We start from the raw sequence: 23,361 nt of genomic DNA, 5'->3' as shown, positions 1-23,361 counted from the left end.
AACTTGGTTCCATGTTTAGTAATAATTGTGCTTCAGTATTCGTTGACCTTACTCAACATGGTTTTAGTTAACCTCATTCACTAGTTCTGGGCAAGTAATGCAAAGTTTTCCACAAATATTCCTTTTGATATTCTGTGCTTCAGCCAGGCTACATCCTTTTTGAGCGTTTGCTTTCCATGAACCCTTGAATGACTGAGTTTTACAGGGAAGCACATTTCAGGTTGCATGACCATTCACAGAAACCACTTTTTGCATCCGTGTGCGTAAGAATTCAGTCAGATGTACTTATGGGTTCATCTAATCAGGGAACAGAAGCAGTTCCATATAATTTCTCAGAGCTATCTCTCCACTAAAAATCACTGGTGGAATTTAGAATATTTCTATCAGACCCCATAGTGAAGTGTTTGCCATCAATCCATGGAGCAAAACAATTTTTAAAATAATTTACAGCTAAAATAGGTAAATTCAAGGAATTTGTGATTTGCTTATGACATTGAAGGTAAATTTGTTGGATAAATTATTAATTGTGCATTATTTGATCAGTTCTACTTTCCACTATGTTCCCCATAAGATAATCAGAGTGTCATTATCAGATGCAGTGGGAAATGACAAACCCACAGTATGGCTTTATCTATGTGGTGGTTGTTGTTTTGTTTTGTTTTTTAACCGAACAGCATGGGGATGAGCCATGACGATGACCATTTGTCCTGCGCAGGAAGATCTCACATAATGTCTGGAGAATGGGTGAAGGGCAGGAACCCCAGTGACCTTTCTTGGTCTTCCTGCAGCCGTGACGACCTTGAAAACTTCCTAAAGTAAGAACATGATGAACAGTGAAAGCCATGTATCTCAAAGAACCAGGATCGTATTTGAAATTCAAACACAAAGCAATGTCAGGGGAGGGTGGTGTACAATCACTATATGGAAGGTTGAATCTGTCTCCTTTGTTAGTAACCTTGTCCCTGGAGCATGCAGAGACACAGAAAACTGTTCCTCCCCAAATTTCAGCACCCTGATAGCTTCTTGAAAAGAATCCCTGTTCACTTCCACTTTAGGAATGAATCCTGCGATGACAGGACTCTGTCTGGTTGTACAGGAGGAAGTGCCCTTTTTAAAAAAAAAAAAAACAAAAAAAAAACCACCTCCCCATTTGACAGGTTCTGCCAGCCTGCCCTGATAGAACAATTCATTTTACGGAAGCCAGAGAGAACTCATTTCCCAGGGAGTTAATTCTGTGTCATTCACTGTGAATGCCTTTTCTGCAGCATCCAGTGTTTTTAGTTTATCCTCTTTAGCAATTCAGAAAGAATGTAAGGCAAGCTGATTACTAGTTTGTAGATCATCGTTCACCGGAACAAACACAGATTGTGCTGGATCCACTTGACTATCAGAGATGCAGCCTCCGTAGCAAGCAATGAGTTTAGCAGTGATCAGAGGGAGAGGGAAAAGGAGGTTAAAGAGTCTATCCAGAGAATAGGAACTCCAGTAATGTTATGTTAAAGGGACACTGTCAAGATAAAAAACAAGGGCCTGATTCTGAACTCTGAGTCTGTTACCCTGTTAGTCGCTAAACTACTTGGTCGTGACCCTTGTATACACAGTCCAGTATCTTTCGTCCCTTCCATTACTTTTAAAAAAAAAAACCTTCCAAGATGCTATTGGTCACAGTTTCAGGGTTAACTGCACCTTTGACACACACCCCTGCCTTTCCACAAGGGCACCCATGGAAGGTTTCAGGCTCTGAGGCGTCACCTCTCTTGAGCGAAGATCTGCATCTCTCTCCCTCCAAATAGGGGTTTAGGCTTGCAGTCCCTCTGCACCTCACTGATTTCCCTCGCAGCTCTGACCAGGGTCCAGAATCTGTGGTTAACCTTTCTCCACGGGCTACAACAGTGTACATCAGTTACCAACCAAAGCAAAGTGTATTAGAGAAAAAATCTACAAAAACAATAAACGAACCTATACACATGCTAAAAGCTTACCAGAGGTCACCCCTATCTCCAACATAGGGCTCTGGGGGCTGTCTGTCTTTCAAAGCCCTCAGCTGGGTTTGCGCTGGGTTACCAGTTGATATCAGATTTCAGATCAAGAACCATAACAAGTCTGGGACAGTCCAGCCATTTCTTTATACAGTCTGGGCCTTTGATCTGTGGCCTCCTGTAACAGGTAATCACCAGTCAGTGGCCCTCTCCTCAGGGCAAACTTCAAAAGGTTTGTTTTTTGCATAACCGGTATTATGGAATTTGCATTAACCACCCCCAGGACATTCTCCAGGAAACCTACTTAACACTCACCATCACAGAGGTCTGCCTGCCTGGCATTTTACAATATATTAGAGAGACAATCCTGGGACCAACACGGTTACAACACAACTGCACACAACATTTCCTTATAGTCATTTGAACACCTTATATTTCTCAGGTCTTGTGTCTGTCCCACTATTCACTCTCCATATTGAGTAATGCCTCTAGAAATACCACTGCAATACCTCACCTCATGCATCTCCAGTCTTCACCTGCCCATAATAGCTTCCTGACCAGAAATACCTGCTGGTCAGAATCTTTGCTTAAAAAAGGATATTCCTGGGTGGAAGTCTCTCAAAAATAAGCAATTAAAAATACCAGCCCTTTAGACAAAGGCACTATAACCTCAAGTGAAAGGGAAGGAGCCACCGTCTCTGGGCAAGTGATCTAGCAGTCCCGTTCCAAAGTTCCTCTCCTTAAAGGTGTGTGTAACTCTTGTACTCTTTAGGTCCAAGGTGAGCACCTGTTTGCTGGTAACAGACCCTCGAAGCCAGTATGCCGTGCGGCTTCCTCACAAGCTGCCAGGGATGCACTACAGCGCCGATGAACAGTGCCAGATCCTATTCGGGACCAATGCCACTTTCTGTAAGAATATGGAGGTAAGGCTTCTCCTGGGTCCCAAGGGCACAAGGGTGGGTAGTGGAAGCAAAGCTGTCAATTGAGAATAAAAAGATTCCGTACCTTCAATTGAAATACACAGTGGGATTTTCAACAGCGCTCAGCATCAGCCTAACCTGCTCTGGTTGAAATCCACAGTAAAACTCCCATTGACCCAGGTGAAAGAACAGAGTTAGGTCAACGCTGAGCGCTTTTGAAAAACCCACCCACGCTGATAAAGCTAAAATCCTAGATCCAAGTCCTGAGGTCCTTTATTGAGTTTGTATTCAGTTTTCATTTGAGCAAAACTCCCACGGAAGTCAGAGTGCCAAAATACTGAGCAAGAGGCTGTTCTCATTATATTTCCGGCCCATCTGGAATTGGGATGTAGCAGAAGTCTCACAAGTGAGCCTCTTCCCACAAGACTTCTCAGCTCTGCAGACTAGAGAGGTTTAGATCATTTGGATTAACATTGGGACTTTTGGGTTCGAACCCTGACTCCAAACTATTTAAGGGCTGCTGGTAGGAGCTACCTCTGACTGTAATGTGAAGCAATATTCATGTATGAACCAATTGACCAACCAGGAGGAGCTCTGTTCTTGTGCTGTATCTGCTGGGGAGGCTGTGTGACCCAGTAGCTAGCAGATGGGACTGGGAGTCAGGATTCCTGGGTTCTGTTCTCAGCTCTGCCACTAACTCTCTGTATCATCATGAGCAAGACACTTAACCTAGCTGCACCCTTCCTTCCCCTATTCTAGGATTATGATTGCACATATATGGCTATGAGCTAGGATAGCTACAGATGGAAAGTGCTAAGCATTGTTATCAAATAGATTATTGTATTATCCGAACCATTTGGTGGCATTTTACCCTACATTATGTTCTACAAAGTCCTAGTTTAGATGGCAAGAGTGACTCATGCTTTACCTTCTTATAACTAGGCAATATTTAAAAAAAAATGTTTCTTTTGGTAAATCATTTCACCCTCTCCCTCCCCTGTCCTGTCCCCTCCACCTCTAAAAATTTCTGGCACTTTAATCATATTATAAAAAAGAAAATAATAATCAATTATAACTAAAGTTTCCAAATGAATAAAGCTGTCGAACACATGCAAGTGCTGGGAAAGAACTCAGAGTTTCACATTTGCTGTTTTGTTTACTTTGGATCTGGCAGCTAAGTAACACAGAACATGAAAACAATGAGAAACAAATCTGGGTAGGTTGTGTTTTTTGGATCAGCCAGGGAAATGCAGGCCATCCGGACTACTGGACTGGAAGCAAGCTTTTGAAATGTGTATCCTTAAAGAGTACCCCAGGAAGATTCAGGTACCACCAAATGAACAAATACTATGCTGCTGACCGAGCTTTTGGTAGATATTTGCTAAGTGCATTGTTGCAGAAAAGAACTGTCATTCCTGGAGGTTTCACCCCCACTAGGAAGTACCATTTTACTGCTAACTAGTCTGCATTTCTCATGCTGAAATAGCATATTCAGAAATACAGTGTTCTTGAAACTCCTCATTCAGAGTATGTTTGTCAGGGTACCAAACCAGTCGGCAGTATTCTCTGTTAGGCATAGTTAGCAGGTGTGTTGGTCCTTTGGGATCTTTACTAGTCTTAGTGTTTGAAATCTTTAGAAAAGAAGAAAAGAAACCTTAATACATATTTGGAAGGACTTTAGAGTAGAATAATTTCTGCTGAGAAGCCTATACAAGCTTTGGCTGAATAAAGGACGCTGCTTAATTATGTATATGTAGGTATTTCTGATCACGAATGTAGGATGGGAGTGCTTCAGAGTTCAGTGTTGACGTTCTGTGAAAATATGTGCCATTAACTTTACACCTCATTAAACCATGGTCGTTTTTGCATGCTGTTCAGCTGCTGTGAGTTGGTGTTTGCCTGCAGTGAAACAAAGTTCGTTATAGGAAATGGTCAGCTTTCATTTTTAAATCCTGGAAGGTTTTGTTGCCTTCACCTTCGTATTTCTCGTGCCTCATCAACAGAATGCTTGTACTGTACGTCTCTAAGCTGTCTGCGGAAATATGAACCAAAAAAAATTGGCACCAGTCGTTGGCATTAGTTATAGAAATTATTGGCAAACATAGCTGTCTCCTCTTCTAGCCAATAGTAATGTGGTATTTTTAATTCAATAAAGTATTATTAAAAAATCCAAACGTACAAGGTAATAAACATATGACGGTAAATATTTGTTACAAAAAGGAAACAAACTTCAGGAAATTAGCCTGCTCAGTCTTTTTATGACTACACGTGTCTTCTGTCTCCATTCCTGTTTAATAAAGAGAGCTGTATTATGACATTTCAGAAAGAGATAGCTGAGCTCCATAACTATGTTGGGCAAACTAGAGGACCTACATTCAAAAATGCCCTACGCTCGGGTAAATTTCCAGAGGACAATAGATGAATCCAGAATCTAACCATCTTGAGGAAAGGCTGCAAAATCTTCCTGTTTGATCAAGCTTTGTGCATGAGAGTCATTCAGGTACTATAGTAAAGAGTAACAATAGAAGTCTCAACAATAGCTAGATAGAGCCACAGAACATTCCACCCCACCTGTATAGCTTTGATTTGTCCCCCTTCCCTTCCTCCTCCCCCCCCCCCCCCCAATGCCTTCCAAACTCTATCGTGCTGGGGCAGCAGAAGTAATGTGACTCCTGAGCCCTGCCACCAACCCAAGCTGCACTGACCAGGGAGGCCAAAATGAAACTCCACTCAATATAGATCTTCCTGCTACAATTGTCCTGCTCCTTCGTGTGCGCTTTGTTCAGCAGTGAAACAGTGAACTAAGCTTACAGTCCTGTGCTGCCATCATTAGCCTTCAGACTCAATGGCCCATTAAGATAAAATGTAGCTGCTCACCATTCTTTCATAGCTATTGTTTCTGCTGTCTGCAGACTTTGGCAGTCAGCATGGCATCAGTTTGAATTTTTAAGATTTTCTTTGGTAACCATGTGTGTTAAAGGCTTGGGTGAAGATTTTCAGAGAAGTTGGGCACCTGTCTCCCTTAGGCACACTTGATAATCTCAGTCTTAATTTGTTGTTCTAATGAAGGATTCTGGCGTGCAAACTGGCAGTCTCTAGAAATAAGAATGTTTGCCAAACCACCATGAACTGTTCTGAGCTCTCCTCAGAAATCACAGCACAAAAATGAAGGATCATGAGGTAGCCACTTTGGGTATGTCCACACAGCAGAAATAGACACATGGCAGGATGTCTCAGAGCCTGGGTCAACTGACTTCGGCTTGCGCGGCTGAGCTAAAAATAGCAGAGCAGATGTTCCCGCTTAGGCCACAGCCTGGGCCCAAGAGACTCCCCTCTCTCTGGGTTTCAGAGCCTGGGTTATAGCCTGTGACCAAACGTCTACACTACTATTTTGAGCCCGCACCGCAAGCCTGGGTCAGCTGATTTGAACTCTGAGACTCACTGCTGCAGCTCTTGCTTTCCCCATGTAGACGTACCCTTCATGGCTACGTCTGGGTTATATACTTCCAATCCATTTGCAAATGCCAGGAGAGTTCTGGGGACGTCTGTTTACCTGGTGCTCTCCATTAACTCTTCTTTCTGAAACCTCTGAACGTTGTCAGGGTATACACTGCACAGAATCGGGTGATAGATTTGTCCAGGGTCGCAGGGTGAAATCCTAAGTCCACAGAAGTCAATGGGAGCTTTGCTGTTGACTTCAGCAGGGCCAGGATTTCACCCCATATGTTTTCAGGAGGTAATAACAGAATAATCCCTAATTAGCCCCAGCAAGGCTGGGTTCTGACATATATCAAATCTGGTTCAGGAATTTGTCATGTCCCTGGGACTGATTCTCATTTCACTTACATTTGGTGTAAATCAGAAGCAACTCAGTTGAAGTTAATGGAATTACACTGCTGTAAAACTAGTGTGAGATCAGAATCAAACCCTTGTTTATAGCATAGTGCTGTTTGATGGAAGGACATGTGGCCCATCTAGAGTCTGGCATGGTAATGCTTGTTTTATAGGAATAAAGCTACTGTCATATTACCAAACACCGAACTGATTCGATGAGTGTTTGAAAGGTGGGCCTGTGGGGATGACACTGCTGCCCTGAAAATCCACGAGGTACAGACAGCATGATGTGCAATAGGAGGTAAATAGGAGTCCTCCTTTTAAAACTCGTTGTATCGTCCGTCCAGGCATTGGTGCCTTGCAATAGTGTATTCTGGACACTTACATCCAGGTTGTGCAAGGCATTTGACAGTCTGCCCTGACTGACCGCCATTTCCCAGATCCTCTACCAGGCTTGTAAGTCTATCATCATGGATAGAAGGCCCTGTGCAGAAGACCAGCAAAAAGCATAGGTGCTACTCAAATCCCACCTAAATTGTCAATATAGGACTTAAGTGGTGAATAGGCCTTGGGCGTTTTTCTTTATTATGCTGTCCACAAAATGGAAGGCACGAAGCCTTCATGGCTACATCTCTCACAGCTGAGAGAAAGTTTCTGCACCAGAAACACACAGGAACACATTGTTCACAAACTCATGTGAAAATACACTTGTGTGTTTAATCATGAGCGCTGGGTTTATTTTTCAAGCTGGCATGCCTACTAACAGAGGCTTTGGGGCTGACATTATATTTATGGAAAAAATGTGATTTGTATCTCTTGTATCCAGTGTTTGGCTTTCCGTTTTGTATGCCTTTTGGCTTATTTATTATTAACGCATTTTTGCGGGTTTTTACATAACCATTATCTTTCAGTATTGTTTTGAGTCAGAACTGTGCTTAGACTAAAATGGCATGTAGAGATTAACATTGCTACAAAGAGATTTTCTGCTTAACAAGGGATGCTATTAACTCAAATGTAGCCCAGAACTGAGATTCTGAGTAAACAAGCTTTTAGAATATCTGAGACCAGTAGGAATGGTGCCATCATTTTCCTTAAATTGCAGTTGCTTTTAAACAAATAAACTTCCTCTGTAGCATCCACAGTCAAAACATTGCAGCACTGAGAACCTGAGAACGAAAATGACTGTAAGCAAAAATGAAACTGACTAGCCTGTTTCCATTGTCAAGCTGACCAAAATGGAAAAAAAAAGTAAAGGAAGAGCACAAATAGTGTCAGTAAGTTGGATCTTAAAAATCCTTTCAGCTTTCATAATCAAAGGCTTGTTGGGAAACATAGGTATGCAAATTTGTGTGACATTAGTGGGACTATCTGTGGTCCTGATCCTGTGAAGAGATCTATGGGATTGAACCCCCTGAGCCCCACTAAATCAGTGGGGCTCTGTGTGATTGCAGAGTGTGCCTGAGCAGAGTCAACTGCAAGATCAAGACCCAAATACTACGGTATGTGGTGAGTACCCATAAAAACTCATACTAAGATTGTAAGCCAATTGAATCTCTGCAATAGGAGGATACAGATCAGCCTCTGTACAGGCTGGGACTGTGTCTACAGATGTGTCTGTAAAATACATAAATACTGTGGGTGTAGTATAAATTAGAATAGTAGTAATAATAACAATTAATAATAGCACTGCAGTAAAGGATGGGGTTGGTTTTGTTAAAACGTGCAGGCTACATGCTTGGCAGTTGTAAGGTAAAATAAGAAGATTTTCTTTTTTAAAAGTAAAGTTAATAATTTACCTAATTGCCCTGCTATACTTTATAGTTTTCCTAATGTGGGTTGTTAAAAGTGCAACTATTTTCATTTTGCCTGTTTTATATGAAACAGAAGCGTCCTATTTCACTGCTTCTGTACGTTGCAAGGCAGACCATTTTTTCTCTTTCTTTTCGGTGGAAATAATATTTAAAAAAAAAAAAATCGAGAGAGAAGCAGAATGCCTGACTGCATTGCACAACCCAGTTTACAATTACTGGAATGCTTCAGAAATTTTTGTACGTGTTTCATTTTGGAAGTCTGTCAAAACGCATTCTGGTGCAGTGGTTTTAAAATATATATATGGGGGGGGAGGGGAAACCAAAATCAAATTCTAAAAATACAATGTATCAATTTAAGAATATAAAAATAATAAACTCTTTAAAATAATAGAGGCGCATATTAGGAACCAAGCGCTCGAGTGTTTGGAAAGCCTTCGTTTTCTTATTAAGACATAAGATGGGGTGTTGGGGTGGGGGAGAGAATTAGTGTAGCCTTGTGATGTGGCAGCTACAGCTGAAGTCTGAACTTCAACTAAATTAGCCAAAATGCTATTGAATGTCAGCCTGCAAACACAGTATAACAAGCCTGCTCTCAGACTTCTCCCATCAGCCTCTGGGTACTTCCCATCTGCAAAAGACTTCAAGAGAAAACTCCCATAATCTTCCCAACCACATCTGAACACTGTGTATATGTATCTATATTTATTTTTACTATGCGTTTTCTCATTTCCCATGGCCAAGAAACTTGATCTGTGACTTCACTCTTTTAACTTCCCAGCTTTTAAGGGATGTTTGACAGACAACTTTTTTTTTTTTTTTTTAAAGAGGCAAAGTGTACACACTCTATACTGAACACGGAGCCTAAATGGTTTTAGAGTCCAATATTGCAAGGTTCCGGGTGCCCAAAACTTCCATTGAAACCTATGGGAGATGAAATCTCTGGGTGTCTTGCAAGATTGGGGCGATAGGCTTTGTGTCAGGGTTGCAAAAGCAGCATTAAAGTGGGAGCCCGTCAGGTTGGCTGTGGGACCCTACCTACTGCCCTTTGAACAGACTGTGCCATGGGCAGGTTTATTCTGCACAGGATACGGGCTCCTGAGTTAGCAGATATAAAAGCATAGCCCATGCCTCTGACCCTGCCCTAGAATGCCCGTGCTGTGGCTCTGGCCACAGAGAACCTGCAGAGTGTGGCTTTTGGAGGACTGTGACATAATAGTTGTGGGACTGATAACCCTTCTCTCATCATGGCATAGAGGGTATGTGCTTATAGACTGGACTGTTCTCATGGACTGCAAATATCTATCCTAGTACAACCATTAGAGTTTTGACACTGGTCAATTATCTGCAGCCCCTTTAACACACACACCATCTGTAGAATGACACAGAAATCATCCACCATTTCATTCAGTGAATCACTCTGTTCCTCAGTTTTGCTCCTCTGGATTCTGAGCTGGTAAAGATATGGACATGATTGCTTTAGAGACACGAAGTGGGTGAGGTAACATGTTATTCCTCTCTAAAGAAATCATGGCAGTATCTTTCCATGTCCTCTCACTTAAGACATTGAAAACTAGGTTTGACAAAGCACAAGAACATGTATGGTGTGAAAATAATTCTGCATTGGCAGGGAGATGGATGAGGTGGTCCTTTTCATTTTTAATGCCTATGGTTCTATGAATCCTGAGTGCTTCTGTGAGATGTGATCTAAGGCACAGAAAAGATCAGTTACAGGTCCAGGCTTCCTAGCCATAAAATTAGTTTACAGTCTCATTAATATTATCTTCCTGTGTTTTGATTTTGTTACATTCATCTCTGGCATATAAGAAATAGAATAGAATTAGCTCCTTGCAATAAAATAGTATATATGGTATATGTCACCTCTTCCCTCTCCTCAAAGTCTCTAATAATGCAGGGGCGGGGGGAGGGAATGGTCCTCGAAAAGAAACTTCACTCCTCCTTTCATCACTTCCCTCTGTGCTTGGTAAAGTCTTCTGTTGCTCGTTTACCAAGCACCCATTCTCATCCTTTGTACTCCTGAAAACCCCACTCTCATCCTTTGTACTCCTGAAAACACAACCCTCCTTTAGCTAGCTCTTCCGTTATGGATTTCCATGTCAAGTCTTCGCCATCTTCTGCATGTGTCAGTCTTTTGTATCTTGTTGTGTGTCTTGCGGTAGAACTTTAAACTCCTTGAAACAGGGACCATGGCCAAGATTTTAAAAAATAAGTGAGTTTGAATGCTGCAGGTTTTGAGTCCCTGACCTATCGCTGACTGATCTTCAGAAAGTGCTGAGCCTCCTCATAAAAACCAGGCCCTTTTAAGGTGTTTCAGAGTGGGCACCCAAAATCACTAGTCACTTCTGAAAATCTTAACCATGTATGTCTTTTATGTGGTATAGATGGACAAGCGCAGTTCTCTATAAATACTGCTCATCGGGGACCCAATCATGCAACCTTTGCACATACAAATAGTTTTGAGTCACATGGGTGGACTTGCATCTGATGAAGTGAGCTCTAGCGTTACCTAGGGGGGTGGTGGAATCTCCTTCCTTAGAAGTTTTTAAGGTCAGGCTTGACAAAGCTCTGGCTGGGATGATTTAGTTGGGGATTGGTCCTGCTTTGAGCAGGGGGTTGGACTAGATGCCCTCCTGAGGTCCCTTCCAACCCTGATACTCGATGATTTGATGATTCAGATAAATTTGTTAGTCTCTAAGGTGCCACGAGTCCTCCTTTTCTTTTTATGGGTGGACTTAGGTACATCTACACTGCAAAAAAAAGACTCTTTGCAGTGAGTCTCAGAGCCCGGGTCAACTGGCTTGGGCTCGTAGGGCTCACGCTATGAGTCTAAAAATAGCAGTGTAGACATTCCTGCTTGGACTGGAGCTCAGGTGAGAAGGTTAGCCTGTTACAGTTACGTCTTAGTCTACTAGAAGCACATTATACGTACTTTGTTTTATTTGTAACCTGTTCTTCTTAGGTTTGCTCAACGTCGCCTCAATTTTTACCTTTGTTAAGCAACGAATAGTTGTTTTTACTATAAATAGAGTACAACTGCTTTGTTCTATGTGAGCTGCTACTCAGATGACTCAAACAAGCTGGAATGTGTGCACTATTCCCTTGGGAGTAGTGAGCCTGGCAATTACTGGGAGTGTCCAGTGACTGGGGCTGGACACTGCAGGAGGATGCTTCTGAGGAGTGTGTGCCTGCCAGGCAAAGTAGAGGCTGGCAGAGCCCTGAGCAGAGTGCTTGAGTGGCTGAAGGGCTGGCAAGGTCAGTGAGCTGACACTCAGCTCCTGCACAAAAGACTCCCTCTCACTGAGGCAGAGGCGTCGCTCGGCGACTCTCTGTCCTGGATGCCCCGAGAAAAGGTCGCACAGCTGTGTGGAGACCTTTGGGGTGCCGGAACTACAGTTGCTAAGATGTTGTTGTTATGATGAAGAGCCCTGGGCTGCTCTTGCTGACCTGTAGAATGACTGCTATTAAAAAGTGACTTGATTAAAGATGAAAGCTAGTTTCATTCGTATCTTGGGATCGGTACTTACAACAGCCGAATATTGGTACTTAGAATAGCCGAATTACAACATGTAATTACTGTTCTAAGACCTGGTAGATTTTTTTGGTCTTTTCTTTCTAAAAGAAAGAGCAGCTCTGATGGGAAGGGTTTTTATTCTTCAGTTTTGGTTATTGGGAACAGAAAAGCTCTCAGTATCGCTCCATGGAGCCAGTATATTTCATGTGACATCCACGTGTTGCTAGCCAGATAAATACATGTAAAGTCATCTAATGCAGAAGACTGAGCTCAGCATGATCCACGTCATGTTCGCAGCATTTGTTTTGTTACGTTTTCCCTGATAAAGAGCATTAAAAAAAGTCTAGGAAACAACTTTGTTGAATTCAGGCATTTCTGCAGCTGAAATGATAGCACTGGAAAGCAGCTAACTCAAGGATTATTTCTTCTTGAACTAAATTAATCCCTTGGATTTGGTACACTTTCTGAATGTTTGGTGATTCTCCACTCGCTCACGCAGGTGTAAATCAAGCTGTAACTCCATTGAAATCAATGGAGTTACAATGGTGTAAAACTAGTCTGAGAGGAGAATCAGCTGTAGACTTGGTTATCAGAGTCAGGCACTTTATATGCTAAAAGGACAGCGTGCGGGTGTACTTGGAAATGTACTGGAGACATAGATAATCGTTAAATAGTGAAAATTACAGTGTTTCTTTTTTAAGACTTTTTCTGGTGACATCTCAGAGAGATTCTGTGATTGCTGTTCATCAAGTGGGATGCATGTCCTCTTTGTGATTCACTTTCATACATCTGTGGAAGTCCTGCCTTTCTAGCTCAGAATAAAAGGGGTCCATTCTTTCTCGTTCACTACTAAAGATCCCAAATGAGTGAGCCTTCAGAGTTTGGCGTTCAGAGTCTTGATGAAATACAAACTCGGCAGGAATCTATCGTTCCTGTGGTGCTGAACAGGATCACATGCGGCTCTTCCTCAGCCTTTGCTCATCACTTCTGGAATAACCCCTCTCATTTGTAATTTTTGCTCCACTTGCCCTATATTGGAACTTCCACTGACCGCTTTTCAATATCAGCTCCATGGAATTACTCCGAGAGAGCCACTGCGGTGCTTATCCCACCTTCGCCGTTGACAGCCCACTTAGGCCTAGATTTTCAAAAGTGGCCTCCAATTTTGGGTGCTTCTACTTTTGAGTGTCTAGCTCTTGACATCTAGGACGTAGTTTTCAGTGCTGTTAAGCACCTCCAGCTCTAACTAATATCAACGGCAGATGCAGACCCTTGATGCCTTCTATTACCTGTCCGTAGGTGGTGGTGATTAGCCCCTCCCCGCCCCGCAAATTAGAAGCTGTGATAGAAAATTTGGGACTTCGCTTCTCTGCACCTGTTTTCTCACCTGTAAAATGGGGAGGTGAATTCCTACCTGTCAGCTGTGCTGAGAGGCTTAGAGAAAGTATGTACAATACCTTGTAAATTTCTATGCAAGTAGTAAGTGTTTTATTACAGTATTGTTTTGTATTTAATTGGTGTTAACTGGAATTTTGCACATGGGCACAGCTTACAGTTAACTATTTGCCAAGCCAAAACTGTGAGAAAGTTAAAGTGCTGTGATTCTCCATTGAAAACTAATGTATTTAAAAGCAGGTCTCCCTGTGTACTTTATATAGTTTTCTCTTGTTCCCCTTCCTTAAGGCTATTTACTCTTTCTTACTCCTTCCCCATAATCCCCTCTCTGTGATGACAGAATCAGTTTCATGGTGTTTAACTCTGAGGGCAGAAATAAGAGGTTGCTGGTTCCAGTATGCAGCAGGCAGCTGGAGCTAATTAGTTCTCTAGAGAATGGAATCCTTCCTTTCTTTCCTAATCCAGGAAAATGCAGAAAGTTTAGCGATTTCCACAGGATTATTTCTGAGCGGCAAGAAGAACCACATGGACTGTTATTACATCACAGATTTGGAAATTACTTCATGTCATTAGGGGCCAAATCCTGGGAGGTCTGAGTGCTTCCTGTCAGGTACTGGGTACATTGATATTCTGTGCTGACTAATGGGAGTGGTCTACACAAAGTAACCTCTCTCTTCAGAATTGGCCCGCACTATGAAAGAGATGGAGAATCAAGTCTGAGTAGGGGGGAACCACATGAAGCCTTCTATGTGGATCTTATGAGAGCTGTGTCCATTCTTACCTTGAAGTCCAGGAAGGATGGTTTTATGGCTTAAAGCCCTAAACTGGGCACACGGGAGATCTGGATGCAATTTCCCCCGCTGCCACCTTTGGCAAGTCATTTAATCCCTCTGCGCCTTCGTTCCCCATCTGTAAAGTGAGGATAATACTTCCTTTATCCACCCTTTGTCAGTTTTGATAGGACAGGGGCTGTCTCATACTAAGTGTATGTACAGCACCTGGCATAATGAGGCTCCAGTCTCAGTTGGGTACCACTCTAACACCTGTAATAATAAGTGTAATTCTCTTGTGGCTGGACCACCTCCTCAGGCTTGATGCTTCCTAACAGTGTGTCACATGCACATCCTTTGACTATAGTTTCTAGTGCTATGCAATGCTATGGATTTTCTCATCCCACTTGAGTTTTTGAGAGATTTAATTTTTTCCCCAACCTGTAGTGAGTCGAAAAAATTGAAATCTCAAAAACGTTCATGAATTTATAATCCAGTTTTTTTTCCAGATTGGGTCAATTGAAATGTTGCCTTTCGGTCACCTTGATACGTTTCATTTTTATTTCAACCTTTTTTAAAAAATTCCTTATTTTTGGGGGGGTAAACTAAGTAACATTTCAAAACGAAAGGATGTTTTGACAGTTTCAAAACTACTTTGTCAAATTTTTTGAATGAGGAAACCGACCCTTTCCTGTGAACAGTTTCGGTTTTGACAATTTGACATTTTCAAATGAAAAAATATTGTGTTAGAAAATTCCCAACCGCTTGAATAGTTTCCTATTCAGAGAGGAGACCGTGCGTCACGGACAGACCTGCTTTCCAGTGCCAAATGCTGAAATTACAATTTACCTATAGTACAGCAACCTTCATGACCTATATGGTACAGCAATCTGTGCTCTAAATTGTCACTCAAATATACAAACAATTTTTCTGTCAAGTCCAGCCATTTCTCATTTTAATAGTCCCCAGCAACACTGAATGCTAATGATTTTTTAATGGAGATTTTTTGTTTGGGATCATATTTTAGCTGAAGAGGGTATCTGATCTCTTTTGAAATGAACATGATAAAGCACCATGGTTTAATCTTTGTCTGAGTGTCTTTATGGCATAGACGCATGGGATTTTAAGATTTGTGATGGTGTGGCAATAGGACACAGAGCTGCAGTGTAGTTACTATGTGTTTCTGTAGCTCTTTCCTGAAGTATGCTTTGCATTTATTATTAGGAGTCAAAAATAAGGCTTCTATAAAAATCCTGTTTTCCATCCCTCAATTGTGAAATTTCAGGAAGATTGATGTTGATGATAGAGGTTTTTTTCAGAGTATTTTTCTATGTAAGCATATGTGTCTGATTGTGAATATTTGTGCCATTCCTATCCATGAATTGTATTTTGGTATCATCACTGAAACAAATTCTGCCCACACACACACACACCTGTTTGGGGTTAGCTATGTCCAACGATCCCCCAGCTCATGGTACATCACTGGACGTGTTAGCTGAGTTTATTGCCTACCACATCTTGTGAACTCTGGATGAATTCTGGCTGGCAACTCAATTCATATGTACGGCTGCTAGATTTCTCTGACTTTCTGTTCTTTCCCCTGTCCATGTGCGCAATTGTACATCTAAGAGCAGGATTTAGTGCTGTGTAATTTACATAGACTGTATGATCCAATGGCTGGAAATGAAACTAGGCAAATGCAAGACTAGAAATAAAGCACAATTTTTTAACCGTGAGCATAATTAACCATTGGAAGAGTTTAGCTGGGGATGTGGTGGATTATCCATCACATGAAATCTTTAAAATCAAGACTGGATGTCTTTCCAAAAGATACACTGTTGCTCAACTAGAAGGTATGGTCTTGATGTATGAATCACTGGATGAAGTTCTCTGGCCTGTGTTTTGCAATCTAGATGAACGTAATGATCCCTTCCGGCCTTAAAAATCTGTGAGACTATGAGTACGTCTACACTGCACATCACTTGCATCAGCATGTAGGATATGTGTCCAGGCTTTGGAGCGGACCCGGAGCTGGAGCCCGGAGCAGCTCTGGAGCAGTGGAGCTGCAGGTTTTTGCCTGGAGCTGGAGCGGAGCCGGAGCACAGCTCCAAAGCCCTGGTACGTGTAGCTACACGCCATGGTGAAAAGCAGGCTGCATCGACATGGCGGTATGTAGCTATGAGTGTCAGTGTAAGGCTTTAGCTGTGGGGCGGTAGCGGGGAAAGGCTCTGGCAGCAGCTGCTGGAGCCTTTCCCCACTGCTTCTGTCGTCAGAGCTTTTCCCCACTGCTGGAGCCTTTCCCTGTGGCGGGGACAGATGCCAGCAGCAGAAAGGCAGCAGAATACTACGCAGCTAAAAATAGCAGTGTAAACAGGCAAGGCCCGGCTTGGGTGTGTAGAGAGCCGTGTAGGGTGCCTACCCACAGGGTTCAGGCATGTCTTTACTCGCCCAAGCAGTGCCTCACTGTCTGCACTGCTGTGCTAGCTGGTTGAGCAGTGAACGTACTCTGCACGCTGCCGAAAGAAGTGTACCATGTAGATGTACCTTTATGGATAGTGAGCTACCCAGGCTTGGAGGAGAAGGGCCGAAGCACACCAAAATCAAAACGATGCCAGTCTGTCTGCATTCCTAAATTCAGCACCCACCCTTTGTTTCAGCTGGCAGTCTTACCCGACGGTGATTTGGATCTGACAGTCACAGACATTGCTCTGGGAACATCCCTGCCCACAGTCATCTAGGGAGAACAGCGAGCCTGTTGGGACAATGAATTCTTGTTCGTAAAGTCAGTCATGCTTTATAGTTCGCTTCTGTTTAGAAAGGGTTGATAAATTATTAATAGCTGTTTTAATAAATAACTAATCAACTGGTTTAGTTTATAAAGTCCACCAGGTCAATAGGTTGCTTAAAACCATAGCTTGTAAGTGTATGTATAATGCCTTCTACTGTTGTGCTTAAATAATCTGTAACTAAAGTCTGTAACATGCTTATACTTCTATTAGTTATTTATCAGCCCTTTATTAACCATTGATAAGTAAAACCTTAATGTAAAGTGTGATCTATAAGTCTTCATAACTCAGCAGTGTTCTAGCTGCCAGCGTGCCATATAAAACCCTAATACGATAAGATGTGTTAATTCAATACAGTATCTTAGATGTAAAGGAAAATACATTGGCTGGTGTAAAGGTTTCATTGCTAGCAAGCAGCGTGTCACTTTTTGACAATGAATTGGGACAGCTAATCCACCCGATTTCTAATCCTGTGCAAACCCAACAGGGAGGAAGGGTTGTCTTGCACAGGGACTGGGATTTGGAATTCCCACATTCTATTCTTGACTTGCTGTGTATGTCTGGCAGTGAATTAACTTTTCCATGCCCTGGTGTACCCATCCATAAAATGAGGCCAATATATTGCTACTGTATAAGATGTCTTGAGGGTTAATTGATGTTTGCAAAGAAATTTAAGACCTTTGGAAAAAAATAATAATTAGTGATAATTCAGTACAAATAGCAGAAATCTTCAGTCCATCCTCTGTTTCACAGGAGCCTGCTCAAGAGTACGTGGATGTCATGAAAACTCTTTGATTGGTTTTTATTTAACAAGCGCTGCACTTCCATGCTGCTGATGGCAGATACAGTTGTTACCAAGCTCTGCTTGTAGCTTTCTTTAAATGTTCTTTTGCTTTAAATAATGCAAAATCCTCATTCCAGAAGAAAATGTGAAGTTAAAACAGGATGTAGATACTGCTGTGATAACCAGTTTTTCAGTACTTTCAACCACATCACCCTTTATGGCAGGATTTCTCTCTTCCGTTCATTACGCCATGTGCTGTGCAAGCATATTTGATATATACATACCAACATGTGTCTGCACACACATTATGTTGTGGAAGAATCATAAGGTTCAAGTGTGTTGACTCAAACTATTTAATGAGGTTCAATAAATCTTGACAAGACCAGCTGATACTAGAGCCAAGCGTCTCATCTTTTTACCATTACAGTGAAATGTGAATGACAGTGAAAAGAAATATAGCTTTTATTTATTTATTTTAATTGTGTGTGTGTGTGTGTGTGTGTGTGTGTGCGCGCGTGCATGCACAAACATAGAACCTTCTATTCAAATCATCCACTTATACAGGTTGCAGAGCAGGGTGGACGTTTCAGAAAATGTGAAAGATCTAAAGACCTTTCTTTCTTGGATTTTTTTTCTCAAATTCAGAAAACTTTTCTGACATGACAGGTCATGCAAGCATATAGTGGAAATCAGTATCCCAGTAATGTCCATTGATCAGTCTTGTTAATGGTAGCCAGAGTGCATTTCAGGCCTGGTGTCAAGATGCAACGTACTCTTTTCTGCTGGTTCTCTCACATCTCCTGGGTTCCTCCTTCTCTCACACATCACATTCAAGATGCCTCTTCTTACCATCAGGGCCTTTCATACATCTGCCCCTCCCTGCTTATCTGCTTTTTTATATTATTGCGTTGCCCCTGCCAACTATCGCTCTTTTGTCTATTTCTCACACAATGGCCTTCATGCGTTCTCCCATGCTGCATGGAACGCTCTCTCCAAACTAGACTATGAGGCTGCAGCCCTGACCTCATTCAGCTCCTCTGTCAAGACCTGCTTATACCATGAAACCTTTGGGAAACTGCCAGTTGATTGGGCAAGGTAGAAGCTCAGCAGGGCTTGCCGAAGTATACCATATTCTATTTATTTGTATGTTGTTAAAAACAATGAGGTGACTCGCTAATCCAGGCATGCATGTAGCTTGACTGGTATAGCAATGCACTAGTCTATTCCTCCCTTGTACGTTCCTCGTTTATTGTACCTGATCTATTCCTATGAAAAGAAATGTGTTTAAATGATGCACTTTTTTTCATGCATCTGCATCCATTGATCTCTTTCATGTTTCCAACCCCCGTCCCCCCCATATAGCGTCAATTTCTCCTTAAAAAATAATAGATCAAAAACCAACCAGATGCCTCTGGATTCACATTAGAGAGACTGACTGAGCTTTGCAGTGTATCCCATAATGATAACTGACCTCTCCAGAAGCAATAACCGCACTTCTTGGCCTTGTGATTGCAGCATTTGATGTGTGCTGGGCTGTGGTGCCTGGTGGAAGGAGACACGTCTTGTAAAACCAAGCTGGATCCCCCGCTGGATGGCACAGAATGTGGGGCAGACAAGGTAATCAAAATGCTCCGCACCTGTTTTGCTTTTTATGATGATGTCTGTGGACTGACGTTTCCAGGACGTGAAATATTTACTTATAAACCCACATTTTGTTCTGATTGATTTGTACAAACAGCTGGATTAAATGGCATTAAATTCTTTTTCTTTTCTTTGATGTGTATTGCGGTAGCCTCTGGAGATCCCAACAGAAATCAAGGCCCCAGTGTGCTAGATACAAATATAGAAGAAAAGGTAGTCCCTGCCCTGACGAATGTACAGTCTAAGGGCCACCTGTAACTTGTCGTGTAGTAAGATGCTCTTCAGTTCCATTCATTTCAATGGGACTCTTTGAGGAGTACATTACTTTTCAGTGTGAATTAGAGCAGCACAATCTGGCCCTAAACTTGAGATATGATGTAACAGGTAGGTTTAAACAGGCAATTTGTGGGAGGAGGAGGAAGGGCAAGAGTAGTGCTAACACAATTATGCAGTTACAGAGGGTAGCTCATAATGAGTTCCAATTCAGTTAGGTTTCTTTTCTTTAAGATCTCTGCCTAGGAATATTCCTTGGTTTAGTGGGCCCTTCAGACTGAGCCAGATGGCTAGTGCATATTTGGACTTTCCACAGCTCAGAGTGGTGGAGAAAATGGTTGATGGAAAAGAAAATAAACACCTGTATTAGCAGGTCTCTATTGCATGTCAGTCATTACCCAAAAACTTGACTTCATTAACTGTCAGTAGATTTTAGACTTGAAATTTCACCGTATGTTTTATGTTAAAGGAGAGTAATTTAGGGAGTTGTTGCTAAAGCTGGAAACTATGTACCTTTTTTCTGGCTGCATATGAAAGATACATAAATTAATTAAAAATTCTTTGGTACTTACTGTTGAGTGCAGGTGGTGGAAAGAATTTTAGCCTGTGTGCTTTTGCTGAATACATTAGCTCCAAATGTTTCTTAATTGTGTACACTTTACGGGGCTTGCTTAGCAATATTTATTGTATTACATCCAGATAGATGGAGAAAATGGACCAAATTCAGCCCTTAATTACAACCCAATGCAATCCTGTTGGAATCACTAAGGTTATATAGGAGTGTAACTGAGTGATGATGATGTATGTGCAGTAGGAACCATTGTAATGAAGGTGTTGTGTTTGGATACAATTTCTTGAACCCACTTTCTTCAGGGAGTGAAGATTAAGTTCTAGTACCTGAATGAAGTTTACAGCTGATAGTATGCAGATGACACAACAATTAGGGGAGAGGTAAATGACGAAGAGGACAGGTTACTGATAGAGTGATCTCAATATCTTGGTAAATTGGGAGCAAGCAAACAGAATGCATTTTAATACAGCTAAATGTAAATGTATTCATGTAGGAACAGACTGTAGCTGATACACAAAGGGGGACTGTATCCTGGGAAAAGCTAACTTTGAAGAAACACGTGGGGGTAGTGGTGGATAATCAGCTGACTATGAGCTCCCAGTCTGATGCTGCAGCCAAAAGGCCCAATGAGATCTTTGGATGCATAAACAGAAAAATCTCAAATAGGAGTATAGAAGCTATTTCATCTCTGGTTTTGGCACTAGTGTGACTACAGCTGAAATACAGTGCCCCGCTCTGGTGTCCACAATTCAAGAAGGATGTTGATAAATTGGAGAGGGTTCAGACAAGAACTACAAGGATGATTAAAGGATTAGAAAACCTGCCTTAAACTGATAGCTTCAAGCAGCTCTACCTAATTAGCCGAACAACAAGAAGGTTGAGGGATGACTTTATTACAGTCAATAAGGACAAATACTTAACAATGGGCTCTTCAGTCTAGCAGAGAAAGGTATAACCTGATCCAATGGCTGGAAGTTGAAGCTAGACAAATTCAGACTGAAAATAAGGGGCAGCTAATTAACCATTAAGCAAAGGTCATGGTGGGTTTTCCATCACTGCCAATTTCCAAAACAAGATTGGGTGTTTTTCTAAATGATCTGCTCTAGGAATTATTTTGAGGAAGTTCTGTGGCAGTGGTTCTCAATCTGTGGGCCGCTTGGAGCCCAATCAGCACACAGCTGCGGCCCATGGAACATCCTCAGGGCCATACAGGTAGTGTATATATACTGTGTGGATGCAGCCCACATAACACACAGGGATCTGCATATGTGACCCACAATGGCAAATAGGTTGAGAACCACTGTTCTATGGCCTATTATAGAAGAGGTCAGACTAAATGATCCAGTGGTCCCTGCTGGTCTTGGAATCTATTAATCTATGAATTACTGAGGTAATCATCTGTGTTATTGTGCAAGTTACAACAGAGGGCTCCATCCTGCAGTCACTGTAAACCCTTTTGGTTTACATGGGTTGAAGACAAAGCTCAGTTTTCCACATGTCTCTCCCTTTTTTCCAGCCGTAACCAAAACGTGTCCTGCTTTCCTTAGTTCTGAAGCTCCAAACACTTGCACACATGCGTGATTGTATGCTTGGGAATCCTCTTATTAACTCCATGCACAAGTGTCTGTGGGGTCAGGGGCCTTTGCCTGTGCTGTGCTAACCCCATTGTGTTTCAGTGGTGCCGAGCTGGGGAATGCGTCAGTAAAACTCCCATCCCTGAGCACGTTGACGGAGACTGGAGCACGTGGAGTCAGTGGAGCATGTGCAGCAGGACGTGTGGCACCGGTGCCCGATTCAGACAGCGGAAATGCGACAATCCCCCGTAAGTCGTCTTGTCCTCAGGATGCTTTAACGCGCGGTATGTTGGGAAACGTTGCTGCAAGGGTGGCAAAAAGGGGTCAGGCCTGGGGTGGGCAGCTAAACCCAAGGGCAGTGGGGACCGTCTCCGGCGTCCTACTGTCCCAAGTCAAATACATACATAACGTGAAATGAGATGCTGATTGGAATGAAAATGAAACTGTATTTCCTCTTGATCAGTGCCCAGGCTGGGTCAGGGCTGAGCTGGTGGCCCAGCACCAGACTGTGCAGAGACCTCTCCACACAGACCAGGGTCTCTGCTGGGAGAGGAGTGGAGATTGGATGGGCTGAGGGGAGGGGCGAATGGCTGTTCCCCCATCTATAAAATGGTCATAGTGATCCTTAGCCCCCTTTGTAAAGTGCTTTGAGGTTTCTGAATGCAGGACTCAGATCGGGGGAGGGACAGATATTCATAATATGATGGTAGGTGCTGCGTGGCTCCACTCAGTGGAGTTTGAATATCTCCACGGCTGGTCCTTGGGCTTGCCACCTCTTTGAATCAGGAAGATAAATAAGTGATGATATCTCCTAAACACCAGCCACTTGTGGGACCAGAATGAGTCATCATCTAGAGCAGTGTTTTCAATCTGTGGGTTGCAACCCAGTACTGGATCACAGCATGTAAGGCGCTGGGTCGCCTTGCTCTGGTCAGCACCGCCGACCGGGACGTTAAAAGTCCTGTCAGCGTGCTGCCCGGCTAAGGCAGGCTAGTGCCTACCTTTTCTGACTCCGCACTGTGCCCCGGAAGCGGCCAGCAGCAGGTCCAGCTCCTAGGCGGGAGGCCCATAGGGCTCCATGCCCTGCCCCTGGCCTGGGCACTGGCTTCGGCCAATGGGAGCTTGCGGGGCGGGGGCGGCGCCTGCGGGTGAGAGTCACATGGAGACACTTGCATGCCTCCGCCTAGGAGCCAGACCTGCTGCTGGCCACTTCCAGGGTGCAGCACGGTCAGCGGTGCACCCTGGCTGCACCGCTGACCGGGAGCTGCCAGAGGTAAGTCCATGCCTGTGCCCCAATCCCCTGCCCCAGCCCTGAGCCCCCCCAAACCTTGAAGCCCTTCCTGCACCCCAAACCCCTCATCCCTGGCCTCACCCCAGGGCGTGCACCCCCAGCCCAGAGCCCTGACTTCCTCCTGCACCCCAACCCCCTGCCCCACCCCTAAGCCTCCCCCAACCCAGAACTCCTCCCTGCACCCCAAACCCCTTATCCCTGGG

At 43.0% G+C, this 23,361-nt stretch overlaps 1 protein-coding gene and 1 long non-coding RNA gene across 3 annotated transcripts in view; one reads left to right on the top strand and one right to left on the bottom strand.

The window, feature by feature from the left end:
- ADAMTS17 (ADAM metallopeptidase with thrombospondin type 1 motif 17) overlaps positions 1-23,361 on the top strand; it is a 252,091-nt gene that overhangs the window by 114,520 nt on the left and 114,210 nt on the right. For both annotated transcript variants that reach the window (XM_037911106.2, XM_037911107.2), the window contains exons 9-12: positions 675-815; positions 2,752-2,902; positions 19,324-19,425; positions 21,970-22,115. In XM_037911106.2, the coding sequence (XP_037767034.1) occupies positions 675-815; positions 2,752-2,902; positions 19,324-19,425; positions 21,970-22,115 (540 nt within the window). The remainder of the gene's footprint in view (positions 1-674; positions 816-2,751; positions 2,903-19,323; positions 19,426-21,969; positions 22,116-23,361) is intronic.
- LOC119567202 lies at positions 699-17,017 on the bottom strand. The gene is made up of 3 exons (XR_005227116.2): positions 16,909-17,017; positions 14,250-14,377; positions 699-810 (listed from the first exon to the last, which is right to left on the bottom strand). It is a non-coding gene; the product is annotated as an uncharacterized LOC119567202 (long non-coding RNA).

This window comes from Chelonia mydas, chromosome 10 (assembly GCF_015237465.2).
Source record: "Chelonia mydas isolate rCheMyd1 chromosome 10, rCheMyd1.pri.v2, whole genome shotgun sequence".
NCBI classification, from domain to species: domain Eukaryota; kingdom Metazoa; phylum Chordata; order Testudines; family Cheloniidae; genus Chelonia; species Chelonia mydas.
Note: the sequence above shows the minus strand (reverse complement) of the source record. Positions and strands in the feature narration are given on the sequence as shown.